Below are 19,995 nucleotides of genomic sequence, written 5' to 3' on the forward strand. Positions count from 1 at the left end.
TCTCATCCAGCTTTTTTGTCATTTATAATGTTGATAGATCCTTGCACCAGTGCCACTTCTGCTTCTAATCTGCTTTGCATTTACACAGATCTCTAAATCAATGTGCCTATGGGTCATTGTAACCTTTCCTACAAAGTAAAAGCCACCCTAATCTTCAGCACTCAAGGTGGGCTTTCTGCATGGGCTCTGTGGTATTAATTAATCTCCCCTCTTTGGCTTGTGTCTGGGTTTTGCATCTATGTTCTGGCTGATGTAGATCTTTTCTGTGTATAATTTTAATGTTTTAGTCAGTGTCCACTTTATGAATCACTCTTACATATTAAAAAATACACGTTGCTTTACTTGTAGATTGTGCTAATTTTTAAATATTTTAATTGCTGTTTTAAATTTATTACTAAATAAAAATCTTATAAAGTGTCATGAGCTTAAAGAGTGACATAAGATGTATTAAATAGCATAAACTTTATATAGGACATATGTAAATGCATAAACTATATATGTTGAATTTCTACCAAACAAAAAACCTAAACTTAGTATAGGCTAAATAACATTTAAATAATGTTAACAAATAATAATGTTTAATAATAATTTAGTGTAGGCTAAATAACACTTTTATTTATCCTACATAAAATTTAGTTTTAACATTATTATTAAATTTTGTTTCAACATTACTATTAAAACTAAATTTAAGGCTGGGTGAAGTGGCCTAATACCTATAATCTCAGCACTGTGTGAGGCCAAGTCTGGTGTATCACTTGAAACCAAGAGTCTGAGACCAGCCTGGCCAACATGGTGAAACCCCATCTCTACTAAAAATACAAAAGTTAGCTGGCTGTGGTGGCGTATACCTGTAGTCCCAGCTACTCAGGAGGCTGAGGCATGAGAATCGCTTGAATCCCAGAGGCAGAGGTTGCAGTGAGCCATGGTGGCACCACTGCATACCCGCCTGGGTGACATAGCAAGACCCTGTCTCAAAAAAAACCCCCCAAAATGAAATTGAGTGTAGGCTAAATAACATTTAAATAATTGTGCCCAACTTTTCCAATTTTCTTACAAGTTTTTACATTTGTTTTATGATGTCTTTTTTTTTTTTTTTTTTTTTTTTTTTTTGAGACGGAGTTTCGCTCTTGTTACCCAGGCTGGAGTGCAATGGCGCGATCTCGGCTCACCGCAACCTCCGCCTCCTGGGTTCAAGCAATTCTCCTGCCCCAGCCTCCTGAGTAGCTGGGATTACAGGCACGCACCACCATGCCCAGCTAATTTTTTGTATTTTTAGTAGAGACGGGGTTTCACCATGTTGACCAGGATGGTCTCGATCTCTCGACCTTGTGATCCACCCGCCTCGGCCTCCCAAAGTGCTGGGATTACAGGCTTGAGCCACCGCGCCCGGCCCCTTATGATGTCTTTAGACATTCTTATTTGATATATTGTCTCAGTTTTAAATAAAACACTTTTCCTAAGGTTAGAAAGCCTCGATCTTAATTTTATTTATTGGAGTGATCAATGGGGATGACAGTAATTTACATTCTAAAAACAGAAAAAACTTTATTTTGACTTCTTAATTTTTTAACCTCTTTTATTTGCCCCTTTAAAGATACACTTTAGTTATTATAGCTGCATGATAATCTAATTGAAATTGAATGATTGCCAATATTTTAATTAGACATGACCCAAAAAGATAGTAAAACTAGTTTCAGATGAATTGGAAAAGTGAAAAATAGTATGAAGAAAGCTTAATCAAGCTAGGAATTGAGAAAAATTTATTAAATATTATTGATGCATTATATGCAAAGAAAATAATATACTTTTGATGATGAGAGTTTTTGCTTTGTTTTTCCTTGTTTTTTATTTTTGATGAAAGGTATTACAATTCAAACTTAGTTTTGCCTTCTTTTGCTGTGAATAGTGTTAGACTAAACTTATTTTTTGTCAGTGTTGGTAGTCTTCTTGGAGAAGGTTAAGATGCCTTTTGCAGGGAGGAATAGAGTGGAAGGATGCTGTAGTCTCTTCCTCCTTTAGTGTGCTCCATTAAATGCAAAGGCAGCTCATAAAAATTCTGATGATTTTTACTGAAATTCAAGTGCCTTACTTTTTAGAAAGTAAATGATATTTATAGATTAAATGATAGGAATTTAAATGTATTAATGATGGAAAGTAATCTATAATCTATAATATTAACCTATTTTCATCTATATTTATGATGGAAATCAGAAATATTTAATTTATGTTTTAGGACTTTTGTGTTAGGTACTGTATGGTTCTGCTTTATGGACGGTGAAATTGTTTTTGTTTAATCTTCCCAGGAAATTGTGGCTGCAGAGAAGAAGAAACAGACTGTTGCAGAACAAGTGATGATAGACCACTTATCTAGGTGAGAATTAGTAACTAGTAATAGAAATCAATTCAGAAAGTTTTCATTAAATTTCTTTTCATGCATGACACTCATATCCTTGGTCAATTAAAGGGGTGGCTAACTGAGAGGTTCCCAAATTTTCTCTGTTCACTGCACTGTTAGTGTTTTAGTAATTTTTTCCCAGCACTCTTAAACTAATAGAAATACCTACAGTTCTATTTTTTAAGTATTTTTGTCTAAACAACTTAAGAAGTATTTATTTCCTAACAACAAATGACCATTAAAAATATACATAAAGTAAAAGAAGGTATCTTTACTTTATTCTTACTAAGGATCTGTACACATCTTTTGGGCACTGTACAGTCTCTCAAATCCTAGAGTTGTTTACAATGCTGCCACTTTCACTTTATATTCCATATTGATTTTCACCTGATATTTGCTTATTATAATAGCAACTATAGAAAACTCAGCTCTGCAAAGATATAACATAATTGAAGGAGTATAGTGTGCTGTCTTGTTGAAACTGTAAACTACCCTGAGGCTGAACTAGCAGTTTACCTGGTGTGCAAGTGATGTCAAGTATCATTGAGTTTCCCTCAAAAATTAAAAATATCCCACAGTGCTCCTGTAAGTTCACTGTGGTACCTCAGGGTGCCTTGGTGCAGTTTGAGAACTGTGAGATGTTAAGAATTAAAAAACCCCTTAGAAAACTAAAGTTGTAACATATGCAGTGCTGAATTGCATGATAGTATGACAATATGGTAGAATTTCTGAAGAGGCTGGAATAATTTACTTCAAGGAAAAAGTAAGACTTAGCTTTGAAAAAACTGTTTAGTTATGGGCAGAAAGAATGAATGACAGAAAGAACGATGCATGTTTCTATATGCATATTTTTCAGTAAATTCTTTGAAAGAAGTATACCTAAAGTCGCCCATGTCCCTTTTCCCGTTAACTTAGCGTTTTCACCATCACCATGCCTCCAACAACTTTTTTTCCATAAGTAGTGACATCCATATTGCCAGACTAATGATTTCTCAGTTCTCATCCACTTGACCCATCTGCAGCAGCTGTCTTATTTGAAATTTTCTTGTCTTTGAAACAGTGCTTTTTTTTTTTTTTTTTTTTTTTTTCTGCATGGCTTCCTGCACGAGACACTAGACTGTTCTCCTTCCCCCTTTCTCTCTTTCTTAGAATCTCTCCTGGTTCTTCTTCATCCTCCCAGTCTTTAAAAGTGGGTGTGCCCAAGAGCTCAGTTCTTGGAACTCTTCTGTATTTGCTTTCTAAGTGATCTCGTTCAGTATCATGCCTTTAAGAACCACCTATGTTCTGGTGGTTCTTCTCTAAGAATCTGATGCTTCTCTAAGATTTCAGTTTAACTTTCTCCAATCTGGGTTTCTGAAATTTTATTGCCCTCTCTCCCCCCATGACCAAATCTTCCATTTTCTTCCATGGCAACTCAATTCTTCATGTTATTAAGACATAAAATGCCGGTGATGCTTTTGATCCCTCTCTTTTGATCCCTCTCTTTTGGTCCCTCTCTTTCTCTCAAATACTAAATCTAGCTTGTTAGCAAACATTCCCAGTCCAACTATCAACATAGATTTACTTGCTTTGCTGCCACTACTCTGTTCAAACTTACCTTGTGTCTCCTGGATTATTTCAGGTACTACTTAACTGGTCTCATTGTTTCTGGATTTACCTCTTACTGGTTTATTTTCAACCCAGCACCCCACAGTTAATCTATTAAAAGGCAAGCCAGATAAAACCCTCCAGGAATTTCTCATTTCAGTCATAGTGAAACCTATAAGACCTACATATTGATTATGTGTCACCACATAACTCAGTAGCTTAGGTTAGGCATGCGGTGGCTCACGCCTGTAAGCCCAGCAATTTGGGAGGCTGAGGCGGGTGGATCATCTGAGATCGGGAGTTCAAGACCAGCTTGACCAACATGGAGAAACCTTGACTCTACTAAAAATACAAAATTAGCCAGGTGTGGTGGTGGGCACCTGTACTCCTGGCTACTTGAGAGGCTGAGGCAAGAGAATCACTTGAACCTGGGAGTCAGAGGTTATAGTGAGCCGAAATTGTGCCATTGTACTCCACCCTGGGCAGCAAGAATGAAACTCTGTCTCAAAAAACAAAACAAACTCAGTAGCTTAAAAGAACAGTAATTTTTGCTCATGTGTCTTTAGGTTGGCTATCAAGGTTAGGCTTGGCCTGATGGGCCTTACTTTTTGTTTTGGCCAGTTGTATATGAGCAAAAGCAATCTTAGGTTTAATATAAGCCTTAAGTGATCTCATGTGTTTCCATTTGCCCTTTAGTGTTTCTGCCACCTTTGAGAGAAGAACACTGCTTGGCTAGCCTGATGGTCTCAAGAAAAAGGTCCTTCTACAAATGCCACTGAACTACTTAGCTGAGACCATCCTAGATAAACAGATTTCCAACTAACCTGCATTTGTATGAGTTAGTTCAATTGAGATTAGCAGTCTCATAGCTGTGTGTAACTGACCAAAGCAATCAACAGTTCAAGGTCAAGGAGTAAGGAAGTACACTCCACCTACAATGAAGTCATAGCAAGGATATGGATCAGGATGACTGAAATATTTGGGCCAATAACACAATCTTTCCAAGCCCACCATTGGATCTTGGACTTTGGACCTTGGACTTCTCTCCCTCTTACCTGCTCTGCTCTAGCCATTTGACTTCTCCTTGTTCTGGAGCATATCTGGTTCCATTCCTGTCTTAGGTACTTTGCATTTATCTTCCCCTCTTCTTGGAATGCCTTTTCCCCAGAAATTTATATGGATGCTTACCCATTTTAGCTCATATCTTTATTTAGAAGTCACTTTGATGAGGCCTACCTTGGCCACTAAATAAATAAATTTATGATCCCTTACTCAAAACTTCCTATCTTCTTACCATTTCATTTTTTCCTCCATTGGGACATGTAATTCATGTTACATTTTCTCTGTTTATCACATTATTTATCTTTTGACGTCTTCAGAATGTGAGCTTCACAAGGGCAGAGCACTTTGGAAGTTTTGCTCGTTATTGCAGTCCCATTGCCTAGTCTTGTAGCTGTATAGTAAAACTTGTTGAATAGGCAAATGAATGAACTGGAAAAGAGGACTTAGAGTCAGCAGATTTTGGTTTTAAGCTTAGCTGTGTGACTAATTCGCTATTTGAGCTTTCATATTTTCCTTCTCTATGTCTTGATTTTTGCTTCTGCCAAATTAACATTAAGATTTCTTATAACTCTAACATTCCGTGTATGTATATTTAACACAGAACTGATAAATGGAATGTGAGAATAGAATAGGTGCCACTTTTTTATAAATGCCAGCCTTTTGCATTTGGGAAATTTAAAAAATATCTTAATGCTCAATTTAAAAAGAAGATTTGCTTCCTAACTTGGCACACAAATGAACGGAATCTACAGTGTATGGTAGAGATGACTAAAGCTTTTCCTGAATGTTCCAGTGATAGAAATAACTCATAAATTCATAATTTCTCCTATCTTTAAATTGCTGTTTCATCTTCATAGTTTTGAAGGGCCATGATACCCTTTAAAAATGTCTGCTCATTTATTCTTTTATCTAGTTAATTATTAAATTTATTCAGACCTAGGGTTTTGCCAAGGAAGTGGAAAACTCCAGAGAGGGCATGATTGTTAAAAGATGTGTAGAGGATTATATTTTGATGAATCATGAAACCCAAGCTGGTTAAGAAGGAAAGTAAGTGTTACTGGATGGTGCCTTATAGTTCCAGGTTCTTGGTGTCCTGAACAAACAGCTGGAAGAGACACACACAGATAACAAAGCAAAGCAGCAAAAATGTATTAGCTGTATTATACTCTCAGAGCGGGAGAGTGGGCTGACCTCTGTGAGATGAGATCAACCTTAGTTTGGTACTTGGGGTCCTTTTGTGTGTTGTTTTTTTTTCTTCTTCCCAAGGATGCCTAATCTCTAGCTAGTGTCTGCCTTTTGATTGATAGGTGTTGCTTAGTTACTTTGGTCCTTGTGAGTTTGTGTGTCACCTCCATCCTATAATTTTAAGTACATACATGATATGCAGTCCATACGCATAAACCGTAAGTAGCTAATTACCATATAGGGTTGTTTTAAGGATACTTCTTCTTTTTAATGGGCATGCCCATCTCTGAGGAGCTGCCTCTGACACATTTGGTCCAAATCTAGCTGGCCATGGGGGATCCTTATTCACTTTTTAATCTCACTTTTGTTTTGGCTGCTGAACCTCTGCTTCTTATCTCACTTCTTGCTCACTCATTCCTTCACCTTGCTTCTGCTCTCTTGCTTTTACTCACTCTGTCCTTTTTCCAACTTTTAATTCCTTTTGCTATTTTCCTGAATAATTTCCCCTATTTTCCTGCCTCATAAGGATATGAGAATAACCTATCATTCTTACCCTTAAAATAATATTATTAAAAACAAAAACAAACCAAAACTGTTACTGGTGGAGGGTGTCTAGGTTCTTTGTGCTTTGAACAAAGAATTGGACAAAACACAAAAGCAAAGCAAGGAAAGAATGAAGCAACAAAAGCAGGGATTTATTGAAACTGAAAGTATTCTTTAGAGGATGGGAGCAGCCTTGAGCAAGTGGCTCAAGGGCCTGATTGCAGAATTTTATGGGGTTTAAATACCCTTTAGAGGTTTTCCATTGTTACTTGGTGTACACCCTATGTAAATGAAGAAGTGGGCTGCTATCAGTCTGATTAGTTGTAGAAAGTGACCAATCAGTAGCTGAAGTGAAGTTACAAACTTAACACCCTATGCAAACATCTTATTGGTTGTGGAAAGTGACCAATCAGAGGCTGAAGTGAAGTTACAAAGTTATCTTTTTATGCAAATTTAGACTTGGCCTACAATTAGCCTGACTGTTCATGGGAGGGGACTAGTCAGAGGTACTTCCAATTGTTCATTTGCCACCCAGAAAAGGGAGATGAGAGAGTAGCCTCTGGTCTTTCTGTTACTTGGGCGTGGAAAGTTGGGGTTTTCCTTTTGATTTAGTTCTAGGAAGTCAGCGTGAATGGACCTTAGGTTTCCTGCTTCCGGACCCTATTTTCCTGCCCTAAAACCACAATATGACACCCATGTTCCTTGTATTATTAATTGAATCTCATTTCACACTGTTCAGTTACTACATTATCTTTCTACTTCATGACTTCAAATCCAATTAGTTTTTAATTCTATCAGTGTTTCTTGAATTTGTTATTTCTACTTTGTCTATTTATTTACTTGTTATTTTGTTTGTGTTCTCTCGTATTTATGTATTTTATAGTTTTGGGGTACATGAGATAATTTAATAATATAATTTGTAAAGATCAAATCAGAGTACTTGGGATATCCATAGCCTTAAATATTTGTCTTTTCTGTATGTTAGAAACATTTGAATTATTCTCTTCTAGCTACTTTGAAGTGTACAGTATGTTATTGTAACTATAGTCACCCTACTGATCTATGGAACACTGGATCTTTTATCCTCTGTCAAACCATGTATTGACCACCACTTTAGTGCAGACCTTTACTATCACTTTTCTAGCCCATTGCAATGCCACCTGATGGGCTATCATGCCTCTATATTTATTCATAGTCAGTAAAATATGCAATAAGGGAGGAATTAGGAGGCAAAGCCTCACCTATTGAGTGCTTCTATAATACTTATTAGGTAATTGCTACTCTCCTAAACAATATGTACATGGTAACGAATTTATTTAATCTTCACAGCAGTTCTGTGTGGGAGATACCATTATTCTTTCTTTTATTCATGAGAAAACTTTGGCCCAAAGCAAAATGACTGGATAAGGCCACACGGCTAATTATTGCGGCAGGCAAGGATTGAATCCAGGCTGCCTAGTTGGAGTTCGTACTCTCATCCGTTACATTGTGTGCAGTCCTCAGGTGTGTTTTTACTGTGCTATCTGCTCCTGTGGCTGTACACATATTGTTCCTTTCTCGTGGTAACCTTACTCCTTCTCTTCTGAGTGCTAACTTGTACTCAGCTTTTTTTTTCTTTTTTTCTTTTTTTTTTTTTTTTTGATTGTGTCATAAGAATCTTTAATGTTTACTTTAACATTGACTCATGGTGAGGTTGTAAATGTGTTGAGTAAAGTGTGCCAAGTGCCCACATTGAGACCTGTTTGGTTCAAATCAGTTCATTCTGCGAGGATGTTTTCTGTGCCCAGCAAGGACATGAAGAGAGGGGCCTTGACTTTTCTCTTGGAGGGCCTCCAGTGCAGCCCGAACACCTGGGCGAGGATGAGGCTGGTGAGCCTGAAGATGCCCCTCTACCACTTCCTGTAGCTGCCCATCCTTTACCATGTATGGAAACCAGATGATCATCATCTTCTGGTCCTTGACCAGCTCGTACCACACAAGCTCGTGCGCCCTCTGCACCAGCTGTGCCGGGTCAGACTGGGCCGAACAAGGGGTTTGGTGGGCGCTGTCCTCCTCTGCGGCCTGTGGTAGGGCCTTTGGGTCGGTGGGGGCCTGGGGCGGCTGTCTGGCCTAGAGGAGGGCTCTGCGGCTTTGCCAGGGTTGCGGACAGAGGAACCCCCATCAGAACCCCAGGGCTGCTGTGCACCTTGGAGCTGGAGGCCACGGCTGCAAAGTTGGAGTCGCTCAGATCCTTACTTTGTTCTGACCGATCTGCGCCGTCAGACAAGGGCAGAGTCTCTGCCTCCAGGAGCACTTTGAGTCTGCCCTCCCTCCACGGACTCCCGGAGAGGAAGTCTTGTACTCTCACCTTTTCAGAATCAGTGCAAATATCTCCTCTTCTAGGATGCCTTTCATAAACTGCTCTACGTCGTCTAGGAATTAAGTTATTCTCCTCTGTGTTTGTTCATTGAATTTCTGTTGTGGCATTTATCACTTTATATTCTTATTTTACTCTACCTACCCACCTCCCATATTATCAGAAACAAGCACTGTGTCTGCTTGTTTAAAGAATAGTAAAATGAAAACATGGAGCTCTTAGCTCCCTCCAAAATTTCAATTCAATTTTAGATAATACTGAAAAAAGAGGTGGGAATATTTACTTTCTTATGGGAAGTATTGTTTAATAAATCTTTTTAATAAAAATATTCTGACAGTGTTGTAAATTTGCATTTGGTATATGAACTTTTAGAACTGCTTATAAATATGTGAATTTTAAAGTAATTCATGATCACATTTAATTGTCAGACTTTTTATTTTCCTGTATAGAGCTGTAATCAGTGATCCAGAACAAAATTCAGCAATTGAGCAAAAGGAAAGTGATAACATCCTTCCAGACTCAAAGATAACACCTCTTCGATTCAGAAAAAGAACACTACATGAAACAAAGTAAGATTTTAATTACATAAAATGAAGATGCACTATGTTCTAAAAGTATTTTTAAAGTGTACTTTTTAGATTTAAAAATCTAAAAGTATTTTTAAAGTGTACTAATTGGAGCTTTTGTGTGTGTTTCACTTTTTTCTATATAAAGAAAAGTGGAATTTTTGAGTACATATCCCAGTTCTGCTACTTTAAGTTATTAGGGGCAATACCTTATTTTACTCTCTTTGCCCTCCCTATTTTTTATTTTTTAAGAAAACAAAGTCACAACCTTTGGGGATAATAGATGTGAAAATATGTAATATAGTGACCAAGACATTTTATGTGTACAATATATAGTGGCTAAATTTCATTGGCATATTAAAAATTGGTATTGATTAATTTTTTTTTCTTTTTTGCATTTTACTTTGTAGGTTTTTCAACCTTAGAATTGGTATGGATTTTACAATCCTCTGATGTAGTTTACTTAAATTCTTCAGCAATTTCACTGACATCTAACCTCAGCTTTAGTAGACATAAAACATCTACCAGTACCCACAGTAGCTTTTTTTATGTTTTCAGACTGCTGTAATTGTTACTACTTTCTTATCATTTTCTAAATCATGTTTTGTCTTATTCTTATTTTCTGAAAGCCCTCACTTTCATACATTTAAATATTTGGAAGCATCATGTGTTAGTTTCCTATTGCTGTAATAATTACCATGAGCTTAGTATTCTAAAACACAGATTTATTCTTTTGTTGTTCTGGAGTTTAGATGCCTAAGATCAAGGGATTGATAGGACTGCATTCCTTCTAGAGGTTGCAGGGGTGAAGCTGTTTTCTTGCCTTCTGCAGCTTCTAGAAGCTGCCTTCATTCCTTGGCTCATGGCCCCTTCCTCCATTTTGAAAGTCTGCAATAGCTGGTCACATGATACATCACTTGGCCCTCTTTTTCTGTAGGTAAATTTCTATGTTCCTCCAATAAGAATATGTGTGAGTGCATTGAATCTACCTGGATAATCCCAATAATCTCTTCATTTTAATGTTCTTAACTTATCACATATGCCACATCCCTTTTATCATATAATATATTCCCATTTTGCATTTCACTCTGTAAATGGAACATGCTTATGTTCCAAAGATAAGGATGTAGATGTGTTGGGCCAGGGGAGGTTGTCATTTATCTACCACACATCTAAATTTTCCTTTTTAAAAGTAAACTTTCTTTTTTTTTTTTTTTTTTTTTTTTTTGAGACGGAGTTTCGCTCTTGTTACCCAGGCTGGAGTGCAATGGCACCATCTCGGCTCACCGCAACCTCCGCCTCCTGGGTTCAGGCAATTCTCCTGCCTCAGCCTCCTGAGCAGCTGGGATTACAGGCACACACCACCATGCCCAGCTGATTTTTTGTATTTTTAGTAGAGACGGGGTTTCACCATGTCGACCAGGATGGTCTCGAACTCTCGACCTCGTGATCCACCCGCCTCGGCCTCCCAAAGTGCTGGGATAAAAGTAAACTTTCATTGAAATAAAACATACATTCACTGTGCATAAATTTTAGGTGTACAACCTAGGAATTATCAAAAACAGAACAATACTCATGTACCAAATGCCCAGATCAAGAAACAGGCAATCACCAGTACCCCAAAACCTCCCTTTATGCTGCCTCCCTGTTATTATTCATTTCCCCTGCCATACTAGGTTAACCTCTCTATTCTAATATAATAGATTAGAACTGCCTGGTTATGAAATTTGTATAAATGAAACTACAAAAAATATAGACTCTGTGTCTAGCTTCTTGTAATTTCTTTGTTTATTTAGTTGTATATACGATGTACAACATGATATTTTGATATACATATACACATAGTGAAATGTGTTTGGCTTCTTTTACCCAACATTATGTCTGGGAGCTTTATTCATGGTGTTATTTGTAGTTGTCTTGTTTTAAAAAAAATTAATTGTTCTATAGTATTTCATTGTACTACACACTACAACTTATTTATTCAGAGATTGATAGATATTTGGCTGTTTATGAATAGTGCTGCTATAAACATTCTTGTTCATGCCTTTTGGTGAACATATGTACTCATTTCTGCTGAGTATATACTTAGAAGTAGAATTGTTGGACCATTTAATATGCATATGCTCAACTTTAAAAGATGCAGCCAAATAACTTTCCAAACTGGTTGCTGCAGTTTACACTCCCACCAGTAGCAAGTATGAGTGTTCTTGCTGCACCATATCTTTGCCAGAGCTTCGTATTGTCTGCCTTTTTTAATTTTAGTTCTTCTTATGGATGTGTATTAGTGATTTTAATTTGCATTTCCCTGGAGACTAATGTAGTTGAGTACTTTTCCACATGTATATAGGCCATCAAGATATCCTCATACAAAATTTCCATTCAAGCCTGTTGAGTTGTCATTTTCATATTTATTTGTGGATCTTATTTACATATTTTAGAAATGAATCATTTTTCAACTATATTTGTCGCACATAGCTTTTCCTACTCGGTAGTTACCTTTTCATTCTCTTGATTGTGTCTGTCTTAAAAACTAAAGTTAGAAATAGGAGTTCCTAATTTAAACATAGGCCAGTTTGCTTATCTTTTCCTATATTGTCAATGTCCTTTGTATGCTCCTTAAAAAAATTTCACCTACCACTAAGTCATTTTCCTTCTGACTTGTAATGTCACATATGTCATATGTCAAGTTGTTACATGCATGGTTATGACATGACATGTTATATGCATGTCAAATGCATGGTTGATTTTCTAGACTTTTTCTTCAGTATTATCTGTTTCCCTGTGTCAATATTTTCCTATCTTAATTAGTATTGCTTTGTATTAAATACCTGCAACTTGTTTAAAGCTAACCTAGTTCCATGAAAAATCCAGTGGAGGTATTGATTAGAATTACTGAATTTGTAGCTTCCACTCCCCTTCTCCACCATTTATTCTTCCCAGAGGAGAAGAGTGTTCTGCTTCATAAATTTAGAAGGAAGCAGGAATTGGCATGGGTAGTGCAGCCCTTCTCCTCCCCCTTATTTTGGGAGGCAGCAGCCTGCAGAAACACACATTCTGCCCTGTGCATTGTTTTATAGGGTCCCTCCTCAGTGGAAATGAGTGGGTTAGTCTGTTTGATTATAGCGGTTAAGGGCTTAGCTTGTGGCTGCTGCATACCTAAGCCATGGTTTCTAATAGCTTTATCAGTACTAAAATTCATATTTTAATCATCAATTTTTCTGATTCTTCTTTACATATTGGAAAGGCACTTGGGTTCTTAAAAGGAATTGGGCACCTAAAACCCAACATGGCACCTTGCATTTTCTAGTATAAATACGTATCTACTTTTATCTTTATAAAAGATAAAAGTAAAAAGAAGACTATAGAAGAAGACTATAGGGCCCTTGAAGCTATTACTTCCATTTATCACTGTTAGTGAGTTCTGTTTACTATTGAAAAGCCATACAATGTTAAGAGCAAGGTTTTTTTCTAGCTCTGCCATTTACTAATCGAATGGCCCTGGGCCATTTACTCATCTGTCTCTGTTTCTGTAAAATTTATTTGAAAAATGGGGATAATAACACTTACCTCAGAGTTACTATAAGTATTAAATAAACCAATACACACTGAAGTGTTTTTAACAATGACTAGTGTCTAGGAAATTCTCAATAAATGGTAGCTGTTATTGTTGCTGTTATTTTCTCAGCATTTAGAATTGTTTCAGGCACATAGTGGGCATTCAATGAACACATTAATCCCAGCAGATTAAATTGAATTGAAGTGATTAAGCTCCCATGGCTCTATTCTGTGCTTACAACTCTCATTTGGTTTGCAGGCTCCTGTTTCCTGTCCCCTGCTTCCACTTTGTAGATACCTAGATTTTACAGAGGCATAGCTTTCAAGATACCAATGACCCACATGCTTACTTACTGATTATGTTATTGCCATTTCATTATACCTGTAGTTTTATGGGGGGAATATCATTAAATTATTTGTGAAGCAAAGGAGAAATATATAATTTAGTCTTCAGATCTCTTAATATGCAGGTGTTATTGGCAGTAGGGTGCTTTGGTTTTGCTTTATATTGTTAAATAGAATTTTAGGGCTGGCAGCCTTTATGAGATCATTCAGTACTATCTGAAGGCCGTAATGATTAAATAACCTATTGATCTATGACAAGGTTCAGACTTCATTCAGCACTCTTCCCCACTCTTTGGTTATTTTGGTAGGGAATGTAAAGCTAGACATCACTGAAAACCTGACTGATAGTGGCTTAAAGAAGTCAGGATTTATTTTTCTTATATAGTTAGCTGCTTGTAGGTAGGCATTTATTGGTTGTGGTTCAGTAGCTTAGTGATGTGACAGCTCTAGTTTGGCTTTCCTGTATGTTTTTGGTCTTTCTGACATGCTGGCTTGATCTCATGGTGGCTATAGTGGCTCCTAGCCACGTTCACAGGCGGGAGCTTTTCTCATGCCACTCTCCTACCAAAGAAAGTCTTTCCTGGAAGCTTATTGGCAGAATTGAGTCCCTTACTTATCCTTCATTGCAAGATGCTAAGAGCAAATTCTATGGTGGGAGGGAGGCAAAGAAGAAGAGGGTTAGAAATGGCTTTCAGATAGCCCTACAACAGTGTCAGTTACAAATATTCTATCTTTGTTCAACATTTACTTTTATAGCACTTTGGTGCTTAGATTCTAATATAAAAGTCATTCATGTATTACATGCTGTATCTCTGAGTTATTTCTTTAGTGTCTGCTACAATTAGCAATCTGAAAAAGAGGTTTTTTTACCTTTATCCAATCTGTGTGGTTTCAAAATATTAATATAAAACTTTTTTCTACATTTATAATTTTCATCAAATTGTAGGTATCTTTTAAAATTACTGACAAAATGTATTTCTTAACAGGATAAGAACTAATTCTACATTAACTGAAAATGTGCTTTCTCATAAATTACAATTTGATGGTAGGATCATATCACGGTAATTGTGATTTTATTAAAATTTTCAATCCTATGATTATAAAAATGTTCTCTTTTTGAATAGAAATAATAGTAATGAGATTAGATAGGTTTGTATCATTTAAATAATATGTGAATTTAGAACAAACATTTTAATGTAATAGCTGTTAATCTGTTACAAAATATAGGAAATATGCATGTGTAGGAAAAACATTCTAATTAAAAGTCATCTTTAAAGCAAATTTAAATGCTTTTTAAAAAGTAACTTAGAAGAGAATTTTTAAAAGAGTTGTATTAGTACTAGAGTATTATAAATGGAAAACTAACATTTTATAAGTTGCTTTAATTTTATATTAATGATTTAACAGACTATTGATAGATGCAGTAAGTGACAAGGAAAATGATTCTTAAATGTATTATTTCAGTCTTATAATCTTCCAGTAATACATAATTCTACTTGATGTTCTTTGTATATTACTTGTAAAATGTGTATTTTAAATTATCATATTTGTTTAGTGATTTTAAAGCTTTCTATGGCAATAAAAGATACTAAATTTGTATCTCTGGGTGCCTTCTTGCAAGCTCAGCACTTTTAAAGATAATTTACTTTGTCTTAAAAGTTTATGTTGAATTAATAATCTACATTGTAAATGTATCCACTTTTTATGTCAGTGTAACATTATTTTTTTTTCATTCAAATCTAATTTAAGTGGACATTTCAGCAAACTGTGTTTGTGTTTTCTCTACAGTTTCTCATAACCTTCACTCATTGCCATATACCTAAGAAAGTTAGCTATCCCTCTTGAGAGGCACACTTTTTTTTAGTTAATTAACATGAAAAGTATTCTATTTCAAGATGTTTGATATCATTCTATTTTTCCAGAAATGGACGTAATGCTTGCAGAGAGCTAATTGGGTTCTTTTTCACTCATGACCAGTCCCTTACAATTTATGAATATCGACAATTTGGGAAAAATAGGTATGCCATAAAACATTATTAGCACTCTGAAGATGATCATTTCTGAGAGAAGCTAAATAACTACATTTATTTTTCCTTTACTTTCTAGAACAATTGTGCTTCCTTTTATTAAAAAACAAATTTATAGTCATCAGTGTGGACGAAGAAAAGGAAAGCAATACCAACTTGGTGATTTTTACGTTGTAAGTTATGTGTGTGTGTGCTCACATTTAATACCAGATGTCGAATTTTGTGGAGTCCCATGGAGGTGGAGGAGCAGGGCTTCTAGTCTCCAATTTATTTCCTCTCCTCCATCCTGACCAGGGTCATTTGTGTGAAGGGGTTAATGGTTGATGTTTTCCTAGGAGTTTCTGCTTCCCAGCCCCAAATCCCAAATCTGAATCCAAGCATAGCATTTATTTTCTGGTAACATCTCCCCTTCCCATTCCACAATGTGGGTTGTCTCTAGATGAAGTTGTATCTTCATACTTTGAAAGATTCTTCAAAGCTGTGTCATTGTGCAAGTGGCTATCTCAATAGCACCAGGAGATATTCTTTACCTGAAGCAGGTTTATTCTTTGAGGATGCAGTTTCCTTCCTTCCTTCCTTCCTTCCTTCCTTCCTTCCTTCCTTCCTTCCTTCCTCCCTTCCTCCCTCTCTCCCTTTCTCCCTCCCTCCCTCCTTCCCTCCTTCTCTCCCTTCCTTTTTCTTTTTCTTGTATGGCTCCTATGCTTATACACATTAATAAATTTGTTATGCTTTTTTCTTGTAAACTTGTCTTTTGCTACGGGGATATGGCAGTGAGCATTATGATGGAGAGGAAAAGGATCACCTCCTTCCTCCCCCTACACCTACATGTTTTTGAGATAAACAATAACTAGTCCTCAAGTAAGAGGACTCCACAGTACCATTTGTCACACCTATTTTATCCTAGATTCACCTGGTAATTAGAGTGACTAACTGTGTTAGCTAATTGGCTTTATCCAGGGGAAAAACACAAACTCTTTATGTCTTTGTGACCAGAGGTGGTTTTGCACTTAGAGTAAGGTGCCTAAGGAATTTAGGCCCCCACGCTCTCACAGAAACTGGGAGACAGAAGTGCTCTCTCATTTGATGTCTGCACTCAAAGAGTGGCTCATAGGTCCTTGAGAAAGCCTTATCTAGGTCATAAAGTTGACAACACACTTATCTAATTTTCACAAGTATTGATATGCATTTCAAAGAGAGGAAAAAGTACTTACATTATAATTACAAATTCTGTAAAGTAAATGTGCTAAGAAAATGGAGGGGAGGAGCATTCTTCCCTTATATTCAACAGGAAGAATCAAGCCCCTTTTTAAAATTTGTATTTGTCGTTAACATTGGTTATGTTTATTTGAGCAGCTCAGAAATTAAAATAATAATTTTATAAGTTTAGATTAAGAATTTTTGATAGGAATTTTGTGGCTAAAGTTTTAATGCTCTAATTAGGTTGAAATTAGGTTTTATAGTTAGGCAACATCTGTCATCAAATAGTTCAGCTGAACAGTATGAGAAATCTTCATAGTTCTTCAATTTGTGGCATATCATTTTGTGGGCCAATAGCTCTATTTTAGGATGTCGTAATTTCAATTAACTTATTTGTTCTTTTTTCCTCTCTTTCTCATTTAAAAAGATCTGAGTTTATTATATTGCTAGATTTTTTGTTCACATGGATTGTTAAATAGAAGGCTATTCTGAGAGTGACAGAAATATTAGTTTCTTTATCTGTATAGTTTCTCCAAATACAAATAAGCATTCTCCAAATATCCTTTTTTTACCATTATTAAATTATATCATGTCACATTAATCAAATCAATTATTTTAAATTAATGTTAGTTATATTTAATTTCTTATGTGCTTTCTAGCTTCATTCATCTGTTCATTTATTTAGGGTGCAACATTGACATTTTTGAGTTCTGATCATCTCAGCCTTCCAGAAAGCATCAAAGAAAGCACATTGCTTAAACTACGAATCACAAATATTGATCAAATAGCTATGGATTCTCTCAAGTAAGTCAAATATGTGTTTGGCATTTTGAAAGTAGGTGAAAACACTCTTAAAATTATTTTAAAATGACATTCTATTACAAGGTTTTTATAACTTCATTAATGTTTATATTTTTAAAATACAAGCATAGCTATAGGTGTCTATTTTATTTATTATCTTGTACTCAAATACACTTCATGTGTGGGAACAGTTATGATAATTAAATATTTTTAAATATTCAATTTTATGTTAAAGATATCTTATTAATTTGCCCTTGCTTTAACACTTTTATTTTACCAAATATTACCAAAAGGAATAAATTTTAAAAAAATAGAATATCAATACAATATCATAACAATTTTTTTGCATTGTTAGTATGATGGTTTTTTAGTATTTAGAAAAGTCTTAGGGCAGGCGTCCCCAAACTACGACCCTAGGGCCACATGCGGCCCCCTGAGGCCATTTATCCAGTTCAAGGGGCACCTCTTTCATTGGTGGTCAGTGAGAGGAGCACAGTGTGTGGCGGCCCTCCAACAGTCTGAGGGACAGTGAACTGGCCCCCTGTGTAAAAAGTTTGGGGACACCTGTCTTAGGGTCTCATATGCTTACAGTATTCATTGATAAAGTGCATAGTGAAAAAATAGTGCTATACATCAAACATTGTTTTTAAAATGTACTTTTTAAAAATAACAGGAATACATACATGTGATTTAAAAAGCATATACATATTCCTGTGATTATATATATATATATATATATATATATATATATATATACACACAAAATATATTTATATTAGAGGCTATGTCTTGCCTATTGACTGTAAAGAAGTCTGGGTTTCTTTGTCATTTACTGTATTGCTAAAATTGAATGCATTTGAGGGGGCTTTTTTTTTTTTTTTTGAGATGGAGTTTCGCTCTTGTTACCCAGGCTGGAGTGCAATGGCGCGATCTCGGCTCATCCCAACCTCCGCCTCCTGGGTTCAGGCAATTCTCCTGCCTCAGCCTCCTGAGTAGCTGGGATTACAGGCACGCGCAACCATGCCCAGCTAATTTTTTGTATTTTTAGTAGAGATGGGGTTTCACCTTGTTGACCGAGATGGTCTCGATCTCTTGACCTTGTGATCCACCCGCCTCAGCCTCCCAAAGTGCTGGGATTACAGGCTTGAGCCACCGCGCCCGGCCTGAGGGGGCTTTTTAAAATAAAATTTTTATATTTTATACATTACCGGGTAAAATTTCTTTTAATTATAATCATTTTAATTAAATATTTAAAACATTAAAATAATTACAAAAATTAATGCTTACAAGTAGTTATTGTAAGATTTTAAGGATTTTTAGCTCTCAATTTAATCTTCTTAGTGATCAAAGCAGCAGGCAGAGTTTGAACTTGATTAAATTCTAAACACTCTTCCAAGCTTGAGAGTTTCTTTGAGTCTGGAGCAGGGAAGAGCTTAGAGTTTTTATGATCAAGATGGTAAAATAGAATCTATCTATCTGTATATACACACACACACATACACACATGTATTTCATCACTGTGAACATGTCCATTGCAGAACCACTTCTGTGGAACAGAAGGATGATATAATCAGTCAAGAAACCAATGATAGGCTGGTCTTCAAGGCAATTCAAGGTATGTGTTATTACTATACTCTCAAGTACTTTGAATTTTCAATCTTTTTTTTTATAATCAGTGAAACAGCATTTTTTCAGATATTTCTCTGTGGCACTTGATTTATATTTCCCCTTGGTTTATTTTAAAAAGTGTATATATATATATATATATATATATATATATATATATATATATACACACACACACACACACACACACACACATATATACATACATATATGTATGCATATATATATATATATATATATATACACACACACACTCAATTAGGCAGTTACTCTCTTGGATCTCATAGGCTAAAATGGAGAAAGATATTGAACAAGCAGTCACAGAAATTAACATATAATTTATGATTTTTTTTTTTTTTTGAGAGAGAGCCTTGCTCTGTTGCCCAGGTTGGAGCGCAGTCGCAAAATCACAGCTCACTGCAGCCTCAGATTCCTGGTTTCAAGTGACCCTCCTTGCTTCAGCCTCCTGAGTAGCCAGGATTGCAGGTGCATGCCACTGCACCTGGCTAATTTGTTTGTTTGTTTGTTTGTTTTTCTGTTTTCATAGAGACAGGGTCTTGCTATGTTGCCTAGGCTGGTCTGGAACTTATGGGCTCAAGTGATCCTCCCACCTTGGCCTCCCAAAGTGCTGGGATTATAGTCATGAGCTACCATGCTTGGCTTAATTTATGAATTTTCGTGAGTCCTGATTTATTTTTTAAAGATGAAGTGCTCCCAGTAAGAAGGCAAGAAACAGATTTGAAAAGTTTT

At 36.0% G+C, this 19,995-nt stretch overlaps 1 protein-coding gene across 2 annotated transcripts in view; it reads left to right on the top strand.

The window, feature by feature from the left end:
* The window catches only part of CAPS2 (calcyphosine 2), a 51,260-nt gene that overhangs the window by 14,900 nt on the left and 16,365 nt on the right, over positions 1-19,995 (top strand). For both annotated transcript variants that reach the window (XM_074402541.1, XM_039472150.2), the window contains 7 exons: positions 2,304-2,371; positions 9,578-9,697; positions 14,581-14,655; positions 15,517-15,612; positions 15,701-15,794; positions 17,504-17,622; positions 19,158-19,234. In XM_074402541.1, the coding sequence (XP_074258642.1) occupies positions 2,304-2,371; positions 9,578-9,697; positions 14,581-14,655; positions 15,517-15,612; positions 15,701-15,794; positions 17,504-17,622; positions 19,158-19,234 (649 nt within the window). The remainder of the gene's footprint in view (positions 1-2,303; positions 2,372-9,577; positions 9,698-14,580; positions 14,656-15,516; positions 15,613-15,700; positions 15,795-17,503; positions 17,623-19,157; positions 19,235-19,995) is intronic.

This window comes from Saimiri boliviensis, chromosome 7 (assembly GCF_048565385.1).
Source record: "Saimiri boliviensis isolate mSaiBol1 chromosome 7, mSaiBol1.pri, whole genome shotgun sequence".
NCBI classification, from domain to species: Eukaryota; Metazoa; Chordata; class Mammalia; order Primates; family Cebidae; genus Saimiri; species Saimiri boliviensis.